General features: G+C 47.3%; 1 protein-coding gene across 3 annotated transcripts; it reads right to left on the bottom strand.

Annotated features, from left to right (window-relative positions):
- Positions 1 to 964: 964 nt before the first annotated feature.
- Positions 965 to 11,664, bottom strand: ZDHHC4 (zinc finger DHHC-type palmitoyltransferase 4). Of its 3 annotated transcripts, none has more exons than XM_059699324.1 (8): positions 11,338 to 11,664; positions 10,683 to 10,874; positions 9,986 to 10,109; positions 9,210 to 9,283; positions 8,591 to 8,769; positions 6,875 to 7,000; positions 5,035 to 5,279; positions 965 to 1,326 (listed from the first exon to the last, which is right to left on the bottom strand). In XM_059699324.1, the coding sequence occupies exons 3-8, from the start codon at positions 10,100 to 10,102 to the stop codon at positions 1,036 to 1,038; spliced, it is 1,032 nt and encodes a 343-aa protein (XP_059555307.1). In that variant the 5' UTR covers positions 10,103 to 10,109; positions 10,683 to 10,874; positions 11,338 to 11,664; the 3' UTR covers positions 965 to 1,035. The 3 variants fall into 3 exon arrangements, with proteins under 3 accessions (XP_059555307.1, XP_059555308.1, XP_059555306.1); XM_059699325.1 differs by lacking the exon at positions 11,338 to 11,664 and adding an exon at positions 10,233 to 10,326 and having other exon boundaries at positions 10,683 to 10,956; XM_059699323.1 differs by lacking the exon at positions 11,338 to 11,664 and having other exon boundaries at positions 10,683 to 10,956.
- Between the last annotated feature and the right edge of the window lie 8,961 nt (positions 11,665 to 20,625).

Genomic DNA, 20,625 nt, shown 5'->3' with positions numbered 1-20,625 from the left:
CCCCGCCCCGCCTCCCGCAAGACGGCAGACGGCTGCTCCCTTCGCCCCCTCAGCCCGGGTTCAAACCTCCACGTGTGATTTCACCGTCCTTTCCCACCAACAAGCGTAGTGGGTAGCGCAGGGCACGGGCTCAGCCTCAGGAATTCACTTTAAAGATTGTATCTGCTCTCAACTCCAGGGGCTACGCGGTCAAACGATGCCTCCCGACCAGTTCCTGCCCGAGTTCCTACTCCCCAACCCCTTCAGTGGCCGGGGAGGGGATCTTGGGTACCCTGCTCCCAACGGCGCTCCCGTCCCAACAGCCCTCGGCACTTTCGATGAGTCTTTTTTCCAGCACTCTCCCCTGTACTGAATTACTTGTGCTTAGTTAGGAATTTAAAAATAGGGCAGGCACTGGTCAGTTAGAACCTCATCCCAATAATTCAAAGTTTCAGGTTTGATTCCGGGTCAGGGCACATACAAGCAGCAACCAATGAATGCTTAAATAGGCGGGACCACAACTTGATGTTTCTGTCTGTCCATCTCTCTCCCCCTTCCTAAAACCAATCAATAATTTTTTTTAAAAGGACAGAAAATACTTGATATGGCCACAAGAGGTCAGCGGAGGGCCGGCAGGAGGCCACAAGCTCCACAGGCCTGGGTGAGGGTGCTGGTATGGTTAAGGAAATGGAGAAAAAAAGTCGTCTTTCCCTGGGAGAGATGAGGACATCCAAGTTGCGGAGACCCGCCTGCTCACCAGGGGACACTGCCGCGGGGCCCCTCCTATCCAGGAGCCAAGTCTAGCGAGAGACCAAGGTCACCAGGAATCCAGAGAAGCTCCGTTCCGACAGGCTGAGTGAGCAGAGGATGACCAAGGAGGATTTCCATTAGGCACTCAGTAAGCCCTACTTTTCTCTCCCCTTCCTTAACCACTGAAAGGCGATTTATACAGAACAGAAAGAAAAATAAACATGCTTAGAAAGTATCCATATGCATAAATAAATGAACTATATTTAAAATGAACTGTATTTAAAAGGCAGTAACACCCTTCCACTCTCATTTCTTCTTTCTCTCATAATGTGCAGCAGCAGGTAGAAAGATCTCTCGGAGGTTGCTCCAAAGCCCGTGGGAGTGAATGTTCCGGTGGACACGGGGCTCTACGGAGGGGGCCCCGGCGCCTTGGGGGCAATGCTGGCACCAGGCCCGGTCACCTCTGCACCATTCGTTCGTAGTCTGGTTGGTGGCGGCCAGGTACAGAGCAAAGCACAGGAAGCCGCCCAGGAGGAGGCTCAGCACCAAGACAAAGCCCAGCAAGAAGACAATCCTTGGGAAGGTCAGGAACAGGTACTGGGGGCAAAGCCACAGCAGCACATTAGGCCACGGGCTGACACACTGCGGGCCAGCACCCGCCAGCCCTGGTCTTGTCCGTGAGACTGTCGGAGCTGCCACCCAGCTCACCCACCTCCCTGCACATCTACCCACTGAACACAAATCAGAACCATACACAGCACTGACCCACAGCCCAGGAATGCAGCCTAGTATATACAAGAGTTTAGCAGGGATAAGCGAAGTGTGTGCACTGGAGGAAAAGGGAACAGATACTCGGGAGATGGTGCTATGCCACTTACCTACTTACAAGTGTACCTCTTAGTTCATGCATCAACATAAAATCCAGATGGACAGAAGAGATCACTCTCTCTCTCAAAACGAAACGGCCGGAGATACAGTGCAAGGATGCTCACTGCAGTGGCACTGAATTTAACAGTCCCTCTTCCCAAAGCACACAAATGAAAGGTGCATCCCCGAGGAAGAGTAAAACTCTGGGAGTCAAACCATGGCATCACAAGGAGCCAACAAAATTGGAAAAGATGTTGGTAATACATTGCCCAGGGAGAAAGACAAGATGTAAGGATCACAATGGGTCCCTATGTGTGCAAACACACCAATGACTCTATGGACACGTATGGCAATATAAACAAACGTAGGAAAAAAGCCTGAAATACACGCACCAAACTACAAAAGAAGTTGCCTCTGGGGAGTGAAAGTGTTGGGAGGGGAGGGGTATGTTTTCATTTCATTTTTTTTCAAGATGTTTTAAATTTTCTTTCCTTCCCCACCCAGCTTTAAGATATAATTGATGTGTAACATTGTGAAAGTTTAAGGTGCACAACAGCAATGCAAAATGTAACGATTTTATATATGTATATATATTGAAATGATTACCACAATAAGGTTAGTTAACCTATCCAGCACCGGACAGTTACAATTTTTCTTTGTGGTGAGAACTCTTAAGAGCTAGTCTCTTAGCACCTTTCAAATATGCAATACACTCCTGTTAGTGAGTCGCCATGCTGTACGTACATCCCCAGGACTTGTTCATCTGTGGGCTGAAGTTTGTACCCTATGACCACCTTGACTCATTCCCACCCCTTCCCCTTTATTTTAAACACCTCTGACTGCCTGAATTTTTATGTTATTTTTTATAATAAAGAAATTTGAGAGTTCAATATTCTTGAAAGTTAGGGAAAAAGAGAAGCAAACAATTATCAAAACTCTTGATAGGAGAGAATTTCTAACTGAAGTTACAAAGAAAAAAACAAATTTGAAGATGACGAATATTTAAACTTTTTATATAAAAAAACACAAATAGAAAATAAACACAATAAGAAGAAACTACTGTTATTATGTAAAGACCTCAAATCAAAAGTTGGTCCTAATATTAAACAGGACAGTTGCCGAAACCGGTTTGGCTCAGTGGATAGAGCATCGGCCTGCGGACTGAAAGGTCCCAGGGTTCGATTCCGGTCAAGGGCATGTACCTGGGTTGCGGGCACATCCCCAGTAGGAGATGTGCAGGAGGCAGCTGATCGATTTTCTCTCTCATCGATGTTTCTAACTATCTCTCTCCCTTCCTCTCTGTAAAAAATCAATAAAATATATTTTTTAAAAAACAAAACAAAAACAGGACAGTTAAAGAACATCATTCACAAAAGAAGATATACAAGAGAATGACAAAGGAAGTAATCAAAAGTAATGAAAGAAACACAACTTTTTTAAAGGCACACCGTATTTTCCTATCAAACCAGAGGCGCCTCCCAGCCAGCAGCGCAATGCCTGCTCTGAGCTGTGAAACCATCACTTACACAGTGCTCTACAATCAAGCTTTTAAAAGCAATCTGACAACAGATGTTAGTATTAGAAAACTTACAGTATAAGTGCTGGCAATCTTTGGCCCAGCATTCATATTTTTTGGATTCTAGCCTAAAGAAAGTCCTCAATACAAAACTGAAACCAGACACACAGACTGCCATTGCCGAGGGGCAAATGCAGGGACAGCCGGTGGCCACCCCTGACTGGCCAACCCAGGCTTCCCTGGCCCTAGGCTCCGCCTGGTGGGATCGAGAGGAAACTCATGTCCCAACTTAGGAAGCACTTTTGCAAAGAAAAATTTAACCTTTACCTATTCAAGGCTCTAGAACTAACTTCCAGTATATACTACCATTAGGAAAAAGAGAAAGATTAGATGACACAATTCCGAAACAGACAAATCTAGAACGTGGAACATTCTAATAGGCAACCAGACTACTAAATGCCCATTTCACACAAAAAAGCGGGGCGCTGCTTCAGACTGAAAAGACACACTCAAATGTGATGCGCGACTATAAAGTGGATTCTGGCCCGGCCAGCGGGGCTCAGTGGTTGAGCATCAACCTATGAACCAGGAGGTCATGGTTCCATTCCTGCTCAGGGCACATGCCCGGGTTGCAGGCTCGATCCCCAGTGTGGGGAGTGCAGGAGGCAGCCGATCAATGATTCTCTCTCATCATTGATGTTGCTCTCTCTCTCTTTCTCTCTGAAATCAATAAAAATATAATTTAAGAAAAAAGAAAAAAAAAGCCCTAGCTGGTTTGGCTCAGTGGATAGAGCATCGGCCTGCGAACGGTCTGAAGGGTCCCGTGTTCGATTTTGGTCATGGGCACGTACCTCGGTTGCAGGCTCCTCCCTAAGCCCAAGCCCTGGTTGGGGCTCTTGCAGGAGGCAACCAATCGATGTGTGTTTCTCTCACATCGATATTTCTCTCTGTCTTTCCTTCTCTCTTCCACTCTGTCTAAAAATCAATGGAAAAATATTCTATGAGGATTAAAAAAAAAAAAAAAAAAGATGGAGAGAGGCTGGAAAGTAGCAGCTTTCCTCCATATAGCTCATAAAAAAAAAAAAATGTGGATTCTGGTCCAAGGAGGTAAAAGCGCTGGGATGACTATCATAAGAAACAACAAGCGCTGGCGGGGCCGCGGAGAAGCTGGAGCCCTGCAGGCTGGTGGTGGGAACGTAAAATGCAGCTGCCTCGGGAGCCAACCTGGCCGTTACGAAGAGTTTCCCTCTGACCCAGCAACTCCACTCTCCGCTGTCCAGCTCCAGAGAAATAAAACCTACGTCCACCCAAACACTGGCACACAGATGCTCACAGCAGCATTATTCAAAAACAACCGACAAGCGACAACGCCCAAGTGTCCATCGACTGATGAATGGAACAAAATGCGGCCATTCCACACAATGGAACATGTTTCAGCCACAAGAAATGAAGTGCTGATTCAGGCTATAACATGGATGAGCCTCAGAAAGTTATGCTCTGTGAAAGAAGCCAATCCGAAAGGCCCATGTTGTGTAACTCCACTGATATGAAACGGCCAGAACAGGTACATCTATAGGGACAGAAAGTCAGTGAGTGGGGGCCCTGGCTGGGGGGAGAATGGAATGGGAGTGACTGCAGATAGACACAGGGTGAGGAAATACTTTTTGGCGTGACGCAATATTCCGAAATCAGTAGTGATGGTTACACAACCCTGCACATACTAACACCACTGAATTGTATATTTTGAAAGGGTAAATTTTGTGGTATGTGAATTATTTACCAATTTAAAAAGATTATATATAAAATTTTTAAAAAGGAATGGCTTCATGTTTTTACTGGGAAAACAAATGTCCTTTTTCTAATTTGAAACTGGAAGTCAGAAATATAGAGCCCACAACAAAATTACCTAAATAACTAATTACCTGAATAAGAAAGACGGTGCCAATAACCTGGGACTGTCCAAGGTCATCAACGTAAGTCTCCAGGTGCAAGTCCGACAACACCACCAGCCGCACCAGAAACACGGTGGTCACCACGGCCATGGCGGCAGCCGACGCCGTCAGTGTCAGGAGGTAGGTAAGGAAGTACCTGGCGTTCCAGGCTCCGATGCAGTTGTTCACCCACACACAGTGATGGTCGAACCGGTGCACACAGCGGTTACACACACCTGCACAGACACCGGCGGTTCTTGATGAGACAATGACCCCGTGCACACCCACTGACATTTCTACAAACTGGCGGTCTGAGCTGGGCGAGTGGCGGCTGCTGTCACCAAGCTTTCAGGACTGCAGTGTCCAGGACAGCAGCCACTAACCTAGGCACAGGTGGGTACTGAGAGCTAGGTATGTGGCTACGAGGAACACTTGAAAAAAATACTTGGTTGACATCAATGAAGGTACAGATGTTTTCCAATCGTAAACTATTCCTTTTGAGTTCAATGTGAATACTACTGAGATGACGCAAGAGGTAGTGAATTTACTTAGTCAGTTTCAAAACTAATGCCTTTGCTTTAAAGTCAAATCAATTCTTCTGACAAAGATGAACCAGTATATTAATGTAGACATGGATATTAAAGGAAATGACTTTTTGGAACTAAAAAACTTATAAAATTCAGTCACTGAAAAACTTATAAAAATGTTTGGAATAGCTTGGGTAAGTGAATCTATTCCAACTGTAAATTGTATGAAATCTAAATACAGATCCAGTATTTCCAATGAAAATTTAGGGTCTGGATGAGAGGTGCTGTAAACATAAAATATACATCAGATTCAAAGACTTAGTATAAAAAAGAATATAAACTATCCCATGAATGATTTTTTAAAAATACTATTTTTTAACTGATTTCAGAGAGGAAGGGAGAGGGTGAAAGAAACAGAAACATGAATGATGAGAGAGAATCACTGATCGGCTGCCTCCTGCAGGCCTCCCACTGGGGATCCAGCCCACAACTCAGGCCTGTGCCCTGATAGGGAATTGAACCGTCCGTGACCTCCTGGTTTCTAGGCTGACACTCAACCACTGAGCTGGGCATGAATGATTTTTTGTATCGACTACTGCTAAAATAGCATTGTAGGTATGTTAGGTTGAGTAAATTATATGATTAAAATTAATTTCACCTTTTTGGTTATCCTCACCTGAGGATAATTTTTCCATTGCTTTTCAGAGAGTGTGGAAGGGAGGGTGGGAGGGGAGGGGGGGGAGGGGAGAGGGAGAGAAGAGAGAAGGAGAGGGAGAAAAGGAGAGAAAGAGAAAGAGAGAGAAACGATGTGCAACCCAGGTACATGCTCTTGACTGGGAATTGAGCCCATGACCTTTCGGTGTACAGGCCAACGCTCTAACCACTAAGAACACAGGCCAGGCCAAATTTCACCCATATTTTACTTTTGTAAGGTGGCTGCTAGAAAACTTGAAATCATATATGTGGCTCACATTGTATTTTTTGGATAACTCTAGTCGAGAATGTTGGTAGCGCCCCTGAAACAGGCTCTGCCAAGACTGAAATCTGCAAGCACAGTATCCTGCAGAAACCTCTCTTGGGCAGCATGCGCGTCCACGGGGCAAAGGAAGGCTGCCATGCCCAGGGCCAAGGGTTGCCCATTCATTACAGAAGAATACAAGCCCTCACCCCAGGCATCTGAAAGAAACCACTAAGCGGCCCCTACCAGCAGGGGCTGCCCCACGTCTGGAGTCTGTAATATTCCGACAGACGCAGCCGTGCCTGCTGTGCGAGGGTGGGGCTGGAGCAGCCGGAGCCACACTTACTGCAGTGCTTGGACCGTGCGGGCTTCCTTAGGTCACAAGTAGAGCACCGCCCGTTCTTCGGGAACATCACCTCGTCGAATTCGTAAACTTGGAGAAACAATGATTCGTTTGCTTTTGTGATGGTGCCTGAAAAAGTAAGGGCAGATGTCAGCTTCAAGCAATACAGGACTGAACAGTCACAAAACCTGCCCTGACACAGCACAATGAAAACTGCCGTGTTTAATAAATGACTCATCATTTTAACAGCTTTCCTGAGATAGTAAAAAACCCAAATCACCCATTTAAAATGTACAACTCAATAGTTTTTAGTACATTCATAATTGTGCAACCACCATAATTTTAGAACATTTACATCACCTCCAAAAAGAAATCCTTTAGCCCCATTTCTCTCTCATCTCCTAACTTCTGGCAACCACTAACCCTACATCTGTCTCCAGGGATTTGCCTTCTCTGGATACTTTGTATATAGCATCATGCAATATGTGGCCTTTTGTACACGGCTTCTTTCACTAACATAGTATTTTCAAGGTGCCCCCATGTACAGCAGGTGCAAGTACTTCATCCCTTCTTCTCGCTGAAGAACAGCCCCGTAAACAGGCATACCACATTTTATCTGTTCATCCGCTGATGGACATTTAATGTTTCAAGGACAGGAAAGGTATAAAGTAAAAAAATGGGAAGGGAGTTAATATCAATCAAAAAACAGATAGTGTAATAACATTAATATCAAACAAAAGAGTCTTGAAAACAATTACCAATGAAAGAAGCTCATTATATTTTGAAAAGTGATTCAAGGAAGTGGTAATACTAATTCTAAACTTGAATGCATCTAACAAGAATACATGTATAACTAATAGACATACACACATGCACACACACCAGTTTCAAAACATATTAAGCAAAAATTTACAAGAAGAAATCTGTGAAATCTATTATCAGAATAACATACCTCTCAGTAATTGATCAATTATGAATACAAAAGATTTGAACATAATTAACAAACTTGATATAATCCTATATAATAAAAGCCTATGTGGTCGTGATGCCCTCACGCCGAAACGAGTGATCACCAGGAGGCTGCATGTGCAGCAGGAGTGCAGGCTGCATGTGCGGGTGGGCGGGGTCTTGACACTGCATGCATGGCACAGAGGCGGGACCTCCGGCTCCCACCTACCTCTTTGGAGCAATCCATCGAGGAGCCCCAGATTGGTGGGTGGGGCCTATCTTTTTGGGGCATCAATTGTGGGGCTTCCACACTGTGAGAGGACATAGGTCAGGCTGGGGGACCACCCCTCCCCAAGTGCACGAATTTCGTGCACCGGGCCTCTAGTGTACTTATATAGTTCTTTGCTTTCAAGAACAAATTCTTTTTTAATCACACACAGACCATTTACAAAAACCACATGCCTAGGCATAATGCAAATATCAATAAAATTTTCAAAAGAAATAGTATCCTACAGACCATAAGCTCTCCATATAACACAACTGAGTGAAAGTATCAAAAATTTAAACTAAAGAATTCATATGGAAAATTTTTAACTGTTCTAAATAACCCATGGGTCAAAGAAGGAAAAAATTAGACAACACTCAAAATGGAAAGATCATGAAGACACGAAATATCAAATCTTTTCAAGGTCTGCCAGGGATTACTAGTTGTTTGCAGCACTGTTAGTAAGACTGACAGTTGAGCTGTCTATACCAAGAACCTCAACTTACCAGGATCAGTTACACAACTCAGGGTGAAAAAAATCAGGTTTACAACCAGCAGCAGATAGGGCAGAAGAAGGTAACACAAGGAGAAGTCCAGCTCTTGACAGTAGCCAAGTATTTCCCAGGTGTATTCAGTATAAACCATTCCTTGCAAGATGAGGTGCAGGACGATGAAGGTGTGGTTTCTGAAAGGAAGTAGGCACATGGCTTGTTCCCGGGGCTTCTCCATGAAGAAATCATTCAGTACTAACGAAAGGTAACCATGGGCCAACTACTTCCTTTGGGCGTGAGGTGCAGGTCAGAATTACATAAGAAACTATGTGAAACATCTGGCATAGTGCCTAGTACATGGTCACTACTCAGATGTTATCTATTATTATGATTATCTATCTTGGGAATTGAGATCTCAGTATCAGAATATATTTCTTTTTACAGAAATGCATATCAATATTTTCCCACCCTTTAAATACTTCCCTTTAAAGGTATGCATGGCCAACCCCAGAGAGGGACGGCAGATTATCTATGAGGAGAGGTTCTGAACCCAGGACGCGAGTAGCATCTGGAAACCACAGGAGCTTCCTGAAGCTACAGGACCGCAACAAGTAATCAAAACAGAAGAGAATACCGTGTATGAAAGAGGTAATGAAGCAATCTCAGCATGGCTCTCTGAAGCCATTCTGGAACTATACAGGAAAATATCTAAAACAAAGAAAAGAGAAACATTCAATTTCTTTTTTCATTCTCCCCAACCCCCAATTAGACGCTGCCGTTCAGCTGACAATACTGGTGATAGTGCGCTTCTGCATATTGGCAGAGAAGAGCTTTAAGAGAGAATAAAGAGGGTGGCTTTCCCCGCTGGCCTTCCTTGAAGCCAAGTCCTCCATTTCCACCCTCACCGAAAAGAAGGTGCCATGGCAGGGTCTGCAAGCAAAGGGTGGATGGATCAGGTCATGCTGCTGGGAACGCCACTCCTTTCCCTGCCTTGGGTTCAATCCCACGTTCCAAATTCCACCTCCAAGTCAACCCCTTCCCAAGGGTTGCTCACCCTAATTTTGCTCACTTAGATCCCCGAAGGAGTGTGGGCAGCCCAATGCCCAGCTTTCTGCTCCTACGTCCCCCCGTTTCACCCTCAGGCCCCTCCAGGCAGACGCTGCTCAAATCCATGCCCAATTACAGGCATCAGATCCAGAAAAAAAAAAAGGCAACCTTAAGAACGCTACCTTCTCTCAAAGCAGCAATACAAGATTACTTTTAACAATAAGGAGGGGGGAAACCCAGAAATGGAGACTGCCAGAAATGAAAGAACAAGTGAACAAACGAATAAAAATGGCATCTTTCCTTTCGTCAGGAAACTGGTGAACTGTTCAGACGGATCCAGTGGTCTCCCAGCGTCACTGTTACCTGTGCACCTCCTCTGGCCAGGCCCTTCAGGTAACGGGTTTTCAAGCAGATGCAGAGCAGAGCGCCCCCAATCAGCAACAAAGCCAAGTAGAACGAGAAGAGAACCAGGAAGTCCATCCTGGGGCTACAAAGGAACAGAGAGAGTGTGACTCCGCTGAGGGAGTCCTTCCATGGCTCATATTCTCAGACATCAACTCCCGGCATGGCTCCCCAAACAAAACCCATCAGCCCTTCCAGCACACGCTGCCTCTTCAGTCGGACAACCCAGGAGGCCTGGGTGCTCTCTCTCCGTCAAAATTCCTTCGTCAGACCACTGCAGTCTGCTCTGGGGCACCTCCTATCTGCAAATTCCAAAGTAAAGTGGGGAAGAATAGGCAGAATGCATGCACCCCCCCACCCCCCACCCCCCACCCCCGCAACAAACCATTCTTTTGCTTCCTTAAATATAAACATTCACACAGATAGGAACACAGACCGTAGCCAGCAGGATCTGTTGGTGCCATGGGACCAAGCATCCGGGGGACCCGGCTGCCTGCCTAGGAAGGGGTGCTCGAAGGACAGGCCTGTGTTAAGTAACTAACTGGAGGTGGTGACTTTGGGCCTTCGTTAATACGATTCTGGGCCAGACTTCCAACTGAGACAACCAACTGGAAGCTACGCATGAGCAAGGACGGGGGCAGAGAGCAGCAATCCTCACCGGGTGGCTCGGGGTCCTCAGCCTACATATTTCTTGTCTGGATGATTTTCGGCAGGCAGCTCTGGCATTCCTCCTGCCAACATTCACAGGGAATTCCATCGGCATCTCCTCTGGCGCCGAGGCATGAGCCTGGAACTACAGGTGACCCCCGGAGCTGCAGGAGACATGGTTCCTCCAGGAGGCGGGATCTGGCTGCAGGGACAGGTCCGTTCCACACTCGCCTGCACCACTCACGTCACAGGAGGCCCGGGGGCATGCGCGGTGGAAAAGAGTGTGGACGTCGGGGAAGTCGAGGCCCCGCGGGGTGAACGGGGGTTAGAAGACTTCGGGAGTCAGAGCTAATCGGGAACAAGTACGCTGCGAGCCTCGGATACCCATCCCTGAGGCGCCCACGTTGGGGACCCGACAGAAGGGCCTCCCCGAAGCTCCCCTCTATGCTAGGGTCGCGGCCAGTGGGCCTCGCAGGAGCTTTCCCCGGGTCCTGGGGGGCGGGTGCAGAAGGGAACGATGTGGGTGCCCGGCCCCGGGGGGGTGGAAGTGTGCTGCGTCCTCCCACACACACACACACGGGAAGGATGGGGAGGGCGGCCACACAGACAGACGGACATCCCTGGTTAGGCGGGGGCATCTCAGCGCCCAGCGGAGGACGCCTTACCTCCCAGGGCGACCAGCCAACCGTCAGCTGCACCGCACCCGCGCCTCCAGGGCGCGCCCCCAAAATCCCGTCGCACCCGTGACGTCAGCGCGCGACGCTGGCGGGCAGACCGACTTCCGGCGGAAGTGCGGGCGGCCGCGGCGGGCAGGAGTCTGCGGTTTGTGTGCCGCCTCTTCGAGGGTGTCCGTTGTTGCCCTACTGGGCGCCTCGGGACTGCGGTGGCGTCTAAAGGCTGGAAGGTCGAACTTCCGAGCGCGTTTGCTACAAATCTTACAAAAAGGCCGCCCTGGGCCTGGCGGAGCGGCCCGAGCCACCCGCGCCTGCGCAGAGCCGAGCGGGGCCCCGCCTCCCAGGGCCCCGCCTCCCAGGGCCCCGCCCCCCAGGGCCCCGCCCCCCAGGGCCCGCGCATCGGGTTCAAACGCGGTGTCTTCGGCCGGACAGTCGGCCTGGCGCTGTGCCGACCACACCGTGGGGAGCTCTGCTCCCGCCGTCTCGGAACCACCCTGAACGCTCTGCCCGGGAGCGGTGCCAGGCGCTTGACGACGAGGCAGCCTGGAGGAGAGAAGAAACGCCGTCTAATGAGAGCTGAACCCGGGGGGAGCCGTGAAAAGAGCTGCTTCCACTCCGCGCCCAGAAGCCGGCCCCTGCCGGGTGCCCTTTGGCTCTCGCCCGCCGAGGCCAGTCTATTCCTGGCACCGGTCGAACGGAGCCAGGCCAGCCTCCCTTTGAGGGGAAATGTCTGATCTCCATCACTGGCCTTAAACTCGTTTCCTGTCTGCCTTTGCTGCCTACCCCAAAAGGAAACGCTTTTTTTTCTTTCCTTCTTTTTAAAAATCTTACCAAGCTGGGCACCTTCTGACACACTGTGTGCAAGGCCTTCACGAGCTTATAGCCACGGAATTGGGGTTGGGGTGGGCAGCAGACCATGTTCCCCGGGAGGACTGGCTGTGGATGGGGCCTCGTCACAGCCGGGGCGGTCTGATTAGTCCCGCGCAGCCGTCACCCTGCTGCTTAGTTCTGAGTTGGAGGTTAAGTATTCGGAGTTAGCTTTTCTTGTTCATGACTGCAGAACTCTATTTTTATTCCCATTCATTCGTTTCTGGATGGTTTCCACGGAGACTAATTAAGTCTTGTTTTGATCCCTGTGTTACATCGTGCTGGGTTGCCTTTGTTCTATTTTTTAATTTATGGAAGTAATGAAACATGTGTTTGTAAGAGTCAAACTATACAAAACAAAAAACAGCAATCACCCCTTGACCACCCCTTCTCCCAAATTCGGGTCCCTCGACAGAATCACTTATTTAGTGTGTATCCCCCAACGTTCTCACACAATTATACGTGTGTATTCAACAAGTATGTGCTGAGTTCCTCGTATATGCCAGGCACGGTTCTAGGCACTAGGAACATAGTAAAACAGAAACACCCCTGATGTACTAATTATTATTTGCTGTTTACAGAAATTGCATCATCTTATAAGTTAGAGTTCTCCATCTGGCGTGCTTTCCACTCAACAATATGTCTTGATGATCTTTCCACACCACTGCATACTGGTATATGTCTACTGCATTGTATTTACATCACTAGATGCATTTCATTACTTAGCTGAACCAGAACTCACCTGCCAGAATCCCAAACTCCGATGCCTACAGGTAACAAATCAGGAGAGTGATGAAGTGGAGCAGGTGTGTTTTGTTCTAAGCAGAAATAGTTATTTACACTGACCAAAGGGTTGTTAACTTGAATCCAGAGCTGTAAGTTTTTTAAAATACCGGGTTTTGGGGGGGTTTTTTGTTGTTTTTTTAAATATATTTTATTGATTTTTTACAGAGAGGAAGGGAGAGAGATAGAGAGTTAGAAACATCGATGAGAGAGAAACATCGATCAGCTGCCTCCTGCACATCTCCTACTGGGGATATGCCTGCAACCCAGAAAATACCGGTTTTTTAATAAATCTAATATTTTAATGTTGGCAACTAATTAAAAAAAGTTTAATATATATCTTTAATATATTTGTATTGATTTTAGAGAGGAAGGGAGAAGGAGAGAGAGATAGAAACATCAATGATGAGATAGAATCATGGATCGGCTGCCTCCTGAATGCCCCCTCCTGGGGATGGAGCCCACAACCTGGGCATGTGCCCTGACGGGGAATAGAACCTGTGACCTCCTGGTTCACAGGTCGATGCTCAACAACTGAGCCACACCGGCCAGGCAAACGAATTCAAATTTGGAAAACACTGCTGAGGCTGAGCAAAACACGCCTGCAAAACGAATTTGGCCCAATGGCTATCAGTTTGCAACCTCTAGTACAACCATCTATTACTACACATTTAGGTTAACTTCCATTCTTTCCTCTTCCAAACAGTGCTGCAGTGGAATTGAGCTTCATTACACACAAGTATGTGTATTTTTCAGGGTAGAATTTCTGTGCCAAAAGAACATGTAGGCATTTTTAATTTTAATAAAATATTACTAAATTGATTTTCAGCTACAAATGTCTGTGAGAGGCTTGTTTCTCCAAAACCTTGCCAACATTTAAGAGATCAGTTCCTTTAATATTTACCATTCTGATGGGTGAAATGGCTTTTTAAATTTTATTTACTCAACCAATACTTGTAACACTTTCTGTGTTATCATTCTAAGCACTTTAAAAATTTTAAATATTTACTATTAAATCTTTATAATAATTCTATGAGGTAAATATTGTTTGTTTGTTTTTTTAAATATATTTTATTGATTTTTTACAGAGAGGAAGGGAGAGAGATAGAGAGTTAGAAACATCGATGAGAGAGAAACATCGATCAGCTGCCTCCTGCACATCCCCCACTGGGGATGTGCCCACAACCCAGGAACATGCCCTTGACCAGAATCGAACCTGGGACCCCTCAGTCCGCAGGCTGACGCTCTATCCACCAAGCCAAACCGGTTTCGGCAAGGTAAATATTGTTATACCACTTTTATAAATGAGAAAATGGAGATATGAGAAGTTAAATAATTTTCCTAGAGTCATAGAGATAGAAAGCCTTCCAGCCACAAATCAAACTTAGACTCAGATTCTTGAGCTCAAGAATCAATCAGTGTTCTTAATTACTGTGCTGGGCTGTCTTAATTACAACTGGCCAATTCCTAGTGATGTTGAACATTTTATGTGTTTATTGGCCAGTTGTCTTTATTGTGAATTCTATCAGTTGTCCTTAGCCGTTTTTACTTGAGTTGATTATCATTTTCTTGTTACTTTGAAGTACTTATTTACATATTTTTATCTATTTGTTAGGCTTCATAAGTATTTATATCTTAACAATGTAGTCTCCTTTGCACACTGCATAGTTTATCAAATTTTAAAGTCAGATTGGAAACCACCATCCTCATTTCCTGCTCCACAAACTTGTGTGTTTCTGGCATTTAATTTTTTTCCTCTGTTCTTCAAAACCACCAAGTCTGAACCTTGACACTTGGCAAATACACACTGTTCAGTTTAAAACTAAAAAGGTAATTCGAGCTTGCTGGACAGGACTGTCTCCTGTGAAACACGTAGCGAAGAATCCCTCTTAGGAGCATTCCTAAGCGCTCCCGCCGGCCCTGAAACTGGACCTGTGGTATCAGTTTTTTAAGATCGGTTGACAGGATCAGCGATCTCTTGTCCCTACGAGAATGACTGAAGCAATACTTTGGAAATGGGATACAAGACACCATACCTCCCCTTGCAACAGTCAAATAGCGTGCAATGTTTGTTTTAAATCTGATTTGTTGGTTGAGAGCAATTTTACAACGGAAATTTAAGAAAAAAATTTAAAGGAACATAAAAGTATTTTTGTTGGAGGGCAAGGATTGTGTCTGTGTTTGTTTACTATTGTATCAATGGCAACTATTTTAATGACTAGTTCATAGTAGATGCTCAATAAAACCGTGTAGAATGAATGAAAGAAAAATGATGAATTATACTCAAAGGAAATCCATATCCTGAGTATCACTAAAACAAAAAATTCCTAGCCCTAGCCGGTTTGGCTTGGTGGATAAAGCATCGGCCTGTGGACTGAAGGGTCCCAGGTTCGATTCCGGTCAAGGGCACATGCCTGGGTTGCAGGCTTGATCCCCAGTGTGGGGTGTGCAGGAGGCAGCCGATCAATGATTCTCTCTCATCATTGATGTTTCTATCTCTCTCCCCCTCTTCCTTCCTCTCTGAAATCAATACAAATACTAAAAAAAAAAAATTCCTCTGGCCAGAAAGTGGGGCCCCAGTGCGGAGCATAATGTAGGTGTGGCCAACGTAGACTTCCAAATTTCCACTTGGCCTTTGCTACCTGATTGCTGCCCCTTGAAGCTACTGTGTTCAGCGGCTGGGCCCAAGGGGGATAATCAGGGCAGAATCTCCATTTTCTGATCACTTTTCAACTGGTCTTAACTCAGTGCACTGTTCTCTCCTCGCCCCCAATTGCTCTATTTTGGCCACCAATACCGCAGTTCACCATCAGCTGTGGTATCTCTCAAATGAGCACTTAAGCGGACTACACTTAAAAATGATCTGGCCCGGCCATAGTGGCTCAGTGGTTGAGCGTCGACCTATGAACTAGGAGGTCACGGCCCGATTCCCAGTCAGGGCACATGCCCGAGTTGCGGGCTAGATCCCCAGTGTGGGATGTGTAAGGAGGCAGTCAATCAATGATTCTCCCTCATCGTTGATGTTTCTATCACCCTCTCCCTCTCCTTTCTTCTCTGAAATCATTAAAAAGTATGTATTTTAAAAAATTATCTGTTTCTTCCCGAAATTCGAATTTAACTGGGTATCTTGTATTTTTATTTGCTAAATCTGGAGGTCCTATTGCCAGCCACCATCTTAGTGCCTCTCATCATAGACGCTAGTTTTCCACCCTAATTGGGACCAGGAATTAGACTTGCAGTTGGGATTTGGTCGTCCGGTGCTGAGCAAAGGGAGCAGCCAGCCCTGGACATTGACTTCGCGCTGAGCTGCCTCAGGGTGGCCTCCGAGGCCTTTCAGGAAAGAGAAGCCGCCCTGGCCCGTGTGGCTCAGTGGATACAGCGTCAGCCTGTGGGCTCAAGGGTCCTGGGTTCGATTCCAGTCAAGGGCACATGCCTGGGTTGCGGGCTTGATCCCCAGGAGGGGGCATGCAGGAGGCCGCCGATCGATGATTCTCTCTCACCATTGATGTCTCTCTCTCTCTCTCTCTCCCTCTCCCCTCCTCTCTGACATCCATAAGAAAAAGAAAGAAGCCACCTGACACCTGGAGAAAAGGCAGACAAGCCAGAGCTTCCGGGCTGACTGACGGAGGGTGGCCTGTCCCTTCATAGAAAGTACACAGGCTGTGCTGTGCTGGTTTCCTTTGTGCGTCACCCACAAAGAGGCCGGAGAAAGTCAAGGACGGGGTTGTGAATGCCGTCGCAGAGCTGTGGGGACAAAATGCATGGCACTGCCCGGTGAGTGTCCCCGAGTCACAACTTTCTTCTCAACACTCTCGACACCAAGCAATCAGGACCGACGCTGAGCTCCGTGAAGAGCAGATGTGAATAAAATTCCAGGAAGAAATTCCGAATGAAAACATTGCACGGGAAGTCATGTAGTGGTTAAGAGTATGAGCTCAGGAATCAGGCTTCCCGGGTTCCTGTCCAGGATCTACCTCATCTAGCTTCCTGGCTTCCTGGGCCAGTTACTTAAGCTCCCTGAGTTTCAGCTTCCTCATCTGTAAAGTAAGGGTGAGAGACTCAGCCTCAAAGGGCGTCATGAGGATTAAGTGAGAAACTGCGTGTAAAGCACATTCAGTCAACATTGGCCACAAATGTCTAGACGCCATCCTCAAGGTTAACAAAGGTGACCAATACAGGAGAACAAAGTCGGAAGTATTTACGGGTCAAGAGGTTTGGGGTATCAGCGTTCTGTAAGCCCAACTCAAACTGCATTAAACAGCAAAGGAGACTTCTTGGCTTCTGCCGCTGGAATGTCCAGAAATGGGGCAGCTTCAGGAATGATGGGCACCATGGCACCACTACGCATGGACGCTCTTCTTTGCCCCTCACTCTGCCACCGCAGTAGCAGCTTTATCCCCAGACCAGCTTGCCTCCTGGTGATGGGCTGGCTGCCAGCCACACGGGGGGCTTCATTTTTCCACATTCACTTAGATTGAGGGGAGATGGGGGAGGTTACCCTGGCATTCCCAGTTGGCACGCTGAGACTCATCCTGAACCAGTGATGGGGCCAGGAAAATGGAGTGTGCCCCCCTCCTGAAGCTGCGGGGGAGACCAGTTTCTCCCAAATCACACAAGCTACTCGGGGGAGAGGCAGTTTCCAGATGGAGGCCTGGGTAATTCCAGAAAGGGGTGTGGATGCTGGGTAGGCCCTCGCTAAGTTGTAATATTTGGAATGATGTCAGAAATGTCCCTCAAAATGGAGACTAAGCTCAGGATGAATGAAGGTGCAGGAGAAAACGTGGGATGCTTGTGGTGCATGTCCTTCGCCTCCCAGACTGAAAGGCAAATCTATTAATAAAACTCCTTCCTGGCCGCCGTCTCCTGGTGTAGCTCAAGGAAATGTATATTCAAAGGAAGGAGGAGGGATTTTAGCCCCCAGGCTGCAGTGGCGCAGCTCTACAAGGTCACCCGGAGCCGATGCAAATCCTCGGGAAGAGCGAGAAGGTGTAAGCAGAGAAGAGGCAGAGGCTGGCCGGCATCACGGGGCCAGCAGGAAAAGAGGAGCTGGCCAAGAAGGCCAAGCGAGGATGGTGAGCTAGGGAAGAACGCCGCCGTGGAAGCCAAACAGCTCCTCTCTCCAGGGAGGCTCAACCAGGGGAGCCATTGGGAGCGGCCTGGAGCGAGCGTCCCACAGAATCCATGCACTGCCCCTGGGGAAGCGAGGAGCCCCCATCCTGGCTCAGTAATGGCAAGGGACTAGCCCACCCGCTTCTGGTGGCCTCTCTGAACCAGCCGGTCATCAGGGCAACTCCTCTTCAGAACCCACCACAGATGGCACGAAGCTGCCATAGGCAGCCCTCCCCGCGGACCCAGGAAAGCTACCCGAGCCACACCAGACTGTGATGTAGGTGATCAATGGAACTTGGAGGCCGTTTGTTTCAGCAGCTAGCATTAGTCACCCTGACTAATACACCATCTGAGTTTGGTGAAAGCCATAGCATGGCTCCATCCCAATCATCAAACCTGCCCTGAAAGATGCCATGATGTCATTGGTCACCTTCAGCTGGTCATGACAGAGGGACGGACAGTCATCTGGACCTGCCCCTCCAGCCCCCCAGCAGGTGGTCACCTACTCCCCTGCCTTTGGGCTTAAGGACACAATACCGACCTAGGCAGAGGCTTTGGGTAGGCGCGCCTGAGGAGACTGCAGGGCAGTAATGCCCAGTTGGGATTCTCCTCCATCCAGAGCGGCTGGCTGTGTCAGGGTGGACTTGGCATGGAGAGAGGAAGACGCCAGCCAATTCGAAGCTGATGTCCGGGTTTTCCCCATCAATTCTGGTCCGCCCTCGTCTGCTCTCCGCGGCTGAGCCACTTACCCAGCTCTGCACGTCCTGAAGGAAGTCTGTCAGCCACATGCAGAGGCAGTGTCTCTACGGCAGCGCCTTCGTTTCTCGGGCTGTCCTAACAAAACGCCACAGACTGGTATTAGCATAAATGTATTCTCTCGCGGCTCTGGAGGCTGGAAGTCTGAGATCAAGGTGTCAGCAGGGTTGGTTTCTCCTGAGGCCTCTCTCTCTCTCTCCCTCTGTCTCCCTCTCCCTCCCCCCCTCGCTTGCAGATGGCCACCTTCTCTGTGTCTTCACACTCCTTTCCTCTGTGTGTGCGCATCCTGGTGCCTCTTTGTGCCCAAGTTTTCTCATCTTGTAAGAATACCAGTCATGCCCTAGCCCGTTTGGCTCACTGGATAGAGCGTCGGCCTGCGGACTGAAGGGTCCCAGGTTCGATTCCGGTCAAGGGCATGTACCTTGGTTGCAGGCACATCCCCAGTAGGGGGTGTGCAGGAAGCAGCTGATCGATCCTTATCTCTCATCGATGTTTCTAACTCTCTATCCCTCTCCCTTCCTCGCTGTAAAAAATCAATAAAATATATATATTTTTTAAAAAAAGAATACCAGTCATGTTGGATCAGGGTACCCTAACAACCTCATTTTAACTTAACCACCTGTTTAAAGGTCTTATCTAAAAAAAAAAAGGTCACGTTTTGAGGTACTGGGGGTTAGGAATTCAACATATGAATCCGCGGGAAAACAACTGGTCCTGTAACAAGCAGGACCCACTTTAGGTGTTCCGTCATATTTCTGTGAATTATTTAAGGGCGGAAGAGCTCTTCATGGAAGAGTCAGATCAACCACAACACGCTCTTGACTGGGTGCCATGGTTGGGCTGGATGTGTTCCAGGGTTTTCTAGAAATAAATGCACTAGGAGAAAATCCACACAACCTTGGGTTTGGTGATGAGTTTCCAGATACAACACCCAAAGCATAATCCCCCCAAGTTTAATAAACTGGACTTTATTAAAATCAAAGACTTTGCTTTGTGAATAACACCGCTAAGAGACAAAAATACAAGTTACCCACTGGGAGAAAGTATTTGTAAAGCATAGATAAAGAACTTGTATCCAAAGTATACAAAAAAAAATGCTAAAACCCAACAACTAAAGAGGGGGGTGGAAAAATGGGGGACATCTGTAATGCTCTCAACAATAAAATGAAATTAAAAAAACTCAACAACTACAAAAAATACGTCTAATGGTCAAAATATCTGACACCGCTCTAAAGAAGATACACAGATTGCAGATTAGCAGATGAAAAGATGCCCAGCAGCATTTAATATTAGAAAAGAGCAAATTAAAATATGAACTACCCACATTCGGGCTGAGATCTGTGTAACCTTTAGAACATCAACTGCCTGCAAGGAGGCGGCAAACAGCAGCTCCATTCACTGCTGGTGGGAGTGCAAACACAGACACATTGGGGACAGCGCGACAGAGCTCCACTTTGTCTCACCACATAAGACAACAATCATACTCCTAGACCAGAGGTTCTCAACCTGTGGGTCGCGACCCCTTTGTTGGTCGAACAACCCTTTCACAGGGGTCGCCTAAGACCATCCTGCATATCAGATATTTACATGACGATTCATAACAGTAGCAACATTACAGTTATGACGTAACAACGAAAATGATTTTATGGTTGGCTCACAACATGAGGAACTGTATTAAAGGGCCAGAAGGTTGAGAACCACTGTCCTAGACCTTTACCCACCTGATTGAGAGTTATGGCCACACAAGAACTTGGACGTGAATAT

This window comes from Myotis daubentonii, chromosome 5 (genome assembly GCF_963259705.1).
Source record: "Myotis daubentonii chromosome 5, mMyoDau2.1, whole genome shotgun sequence".
NCBI lineage: Eukaryota > Metazoa > Chordata > Mammalia > Chiroptera > Vespertilionidae > Myotis > Myotis daubentonii.
This window is presented reverse-complemented; position numbering and strand designations above follow the sequence as displayed.

Bases quoted from the DNA above. Each gene is read 5' to 3' on its own strand.
- ZDHHC4 (XM_059699324.1), bottom strand. From the start codon at position 10,102: ATGGACTTCCTGGTTCTCTTCTCGTTCTACTTGGCTTTGTTGCTGATT. The intron at 9,284-9,985 runs GTAACAGTGACG...TCTTTGTTTTAG, and splicing joins TGGCCAGAGGAGGTGCACAG to ATATTTTCCTGTATAGTTCC. The intron at 7,001-8,590 runs GTAAGTTGAGGT...TTACTTTTTCAG, and splicing joins GAGTTGTGTAACTGATCCTG to GCACCATCACAAAAGCAAAC.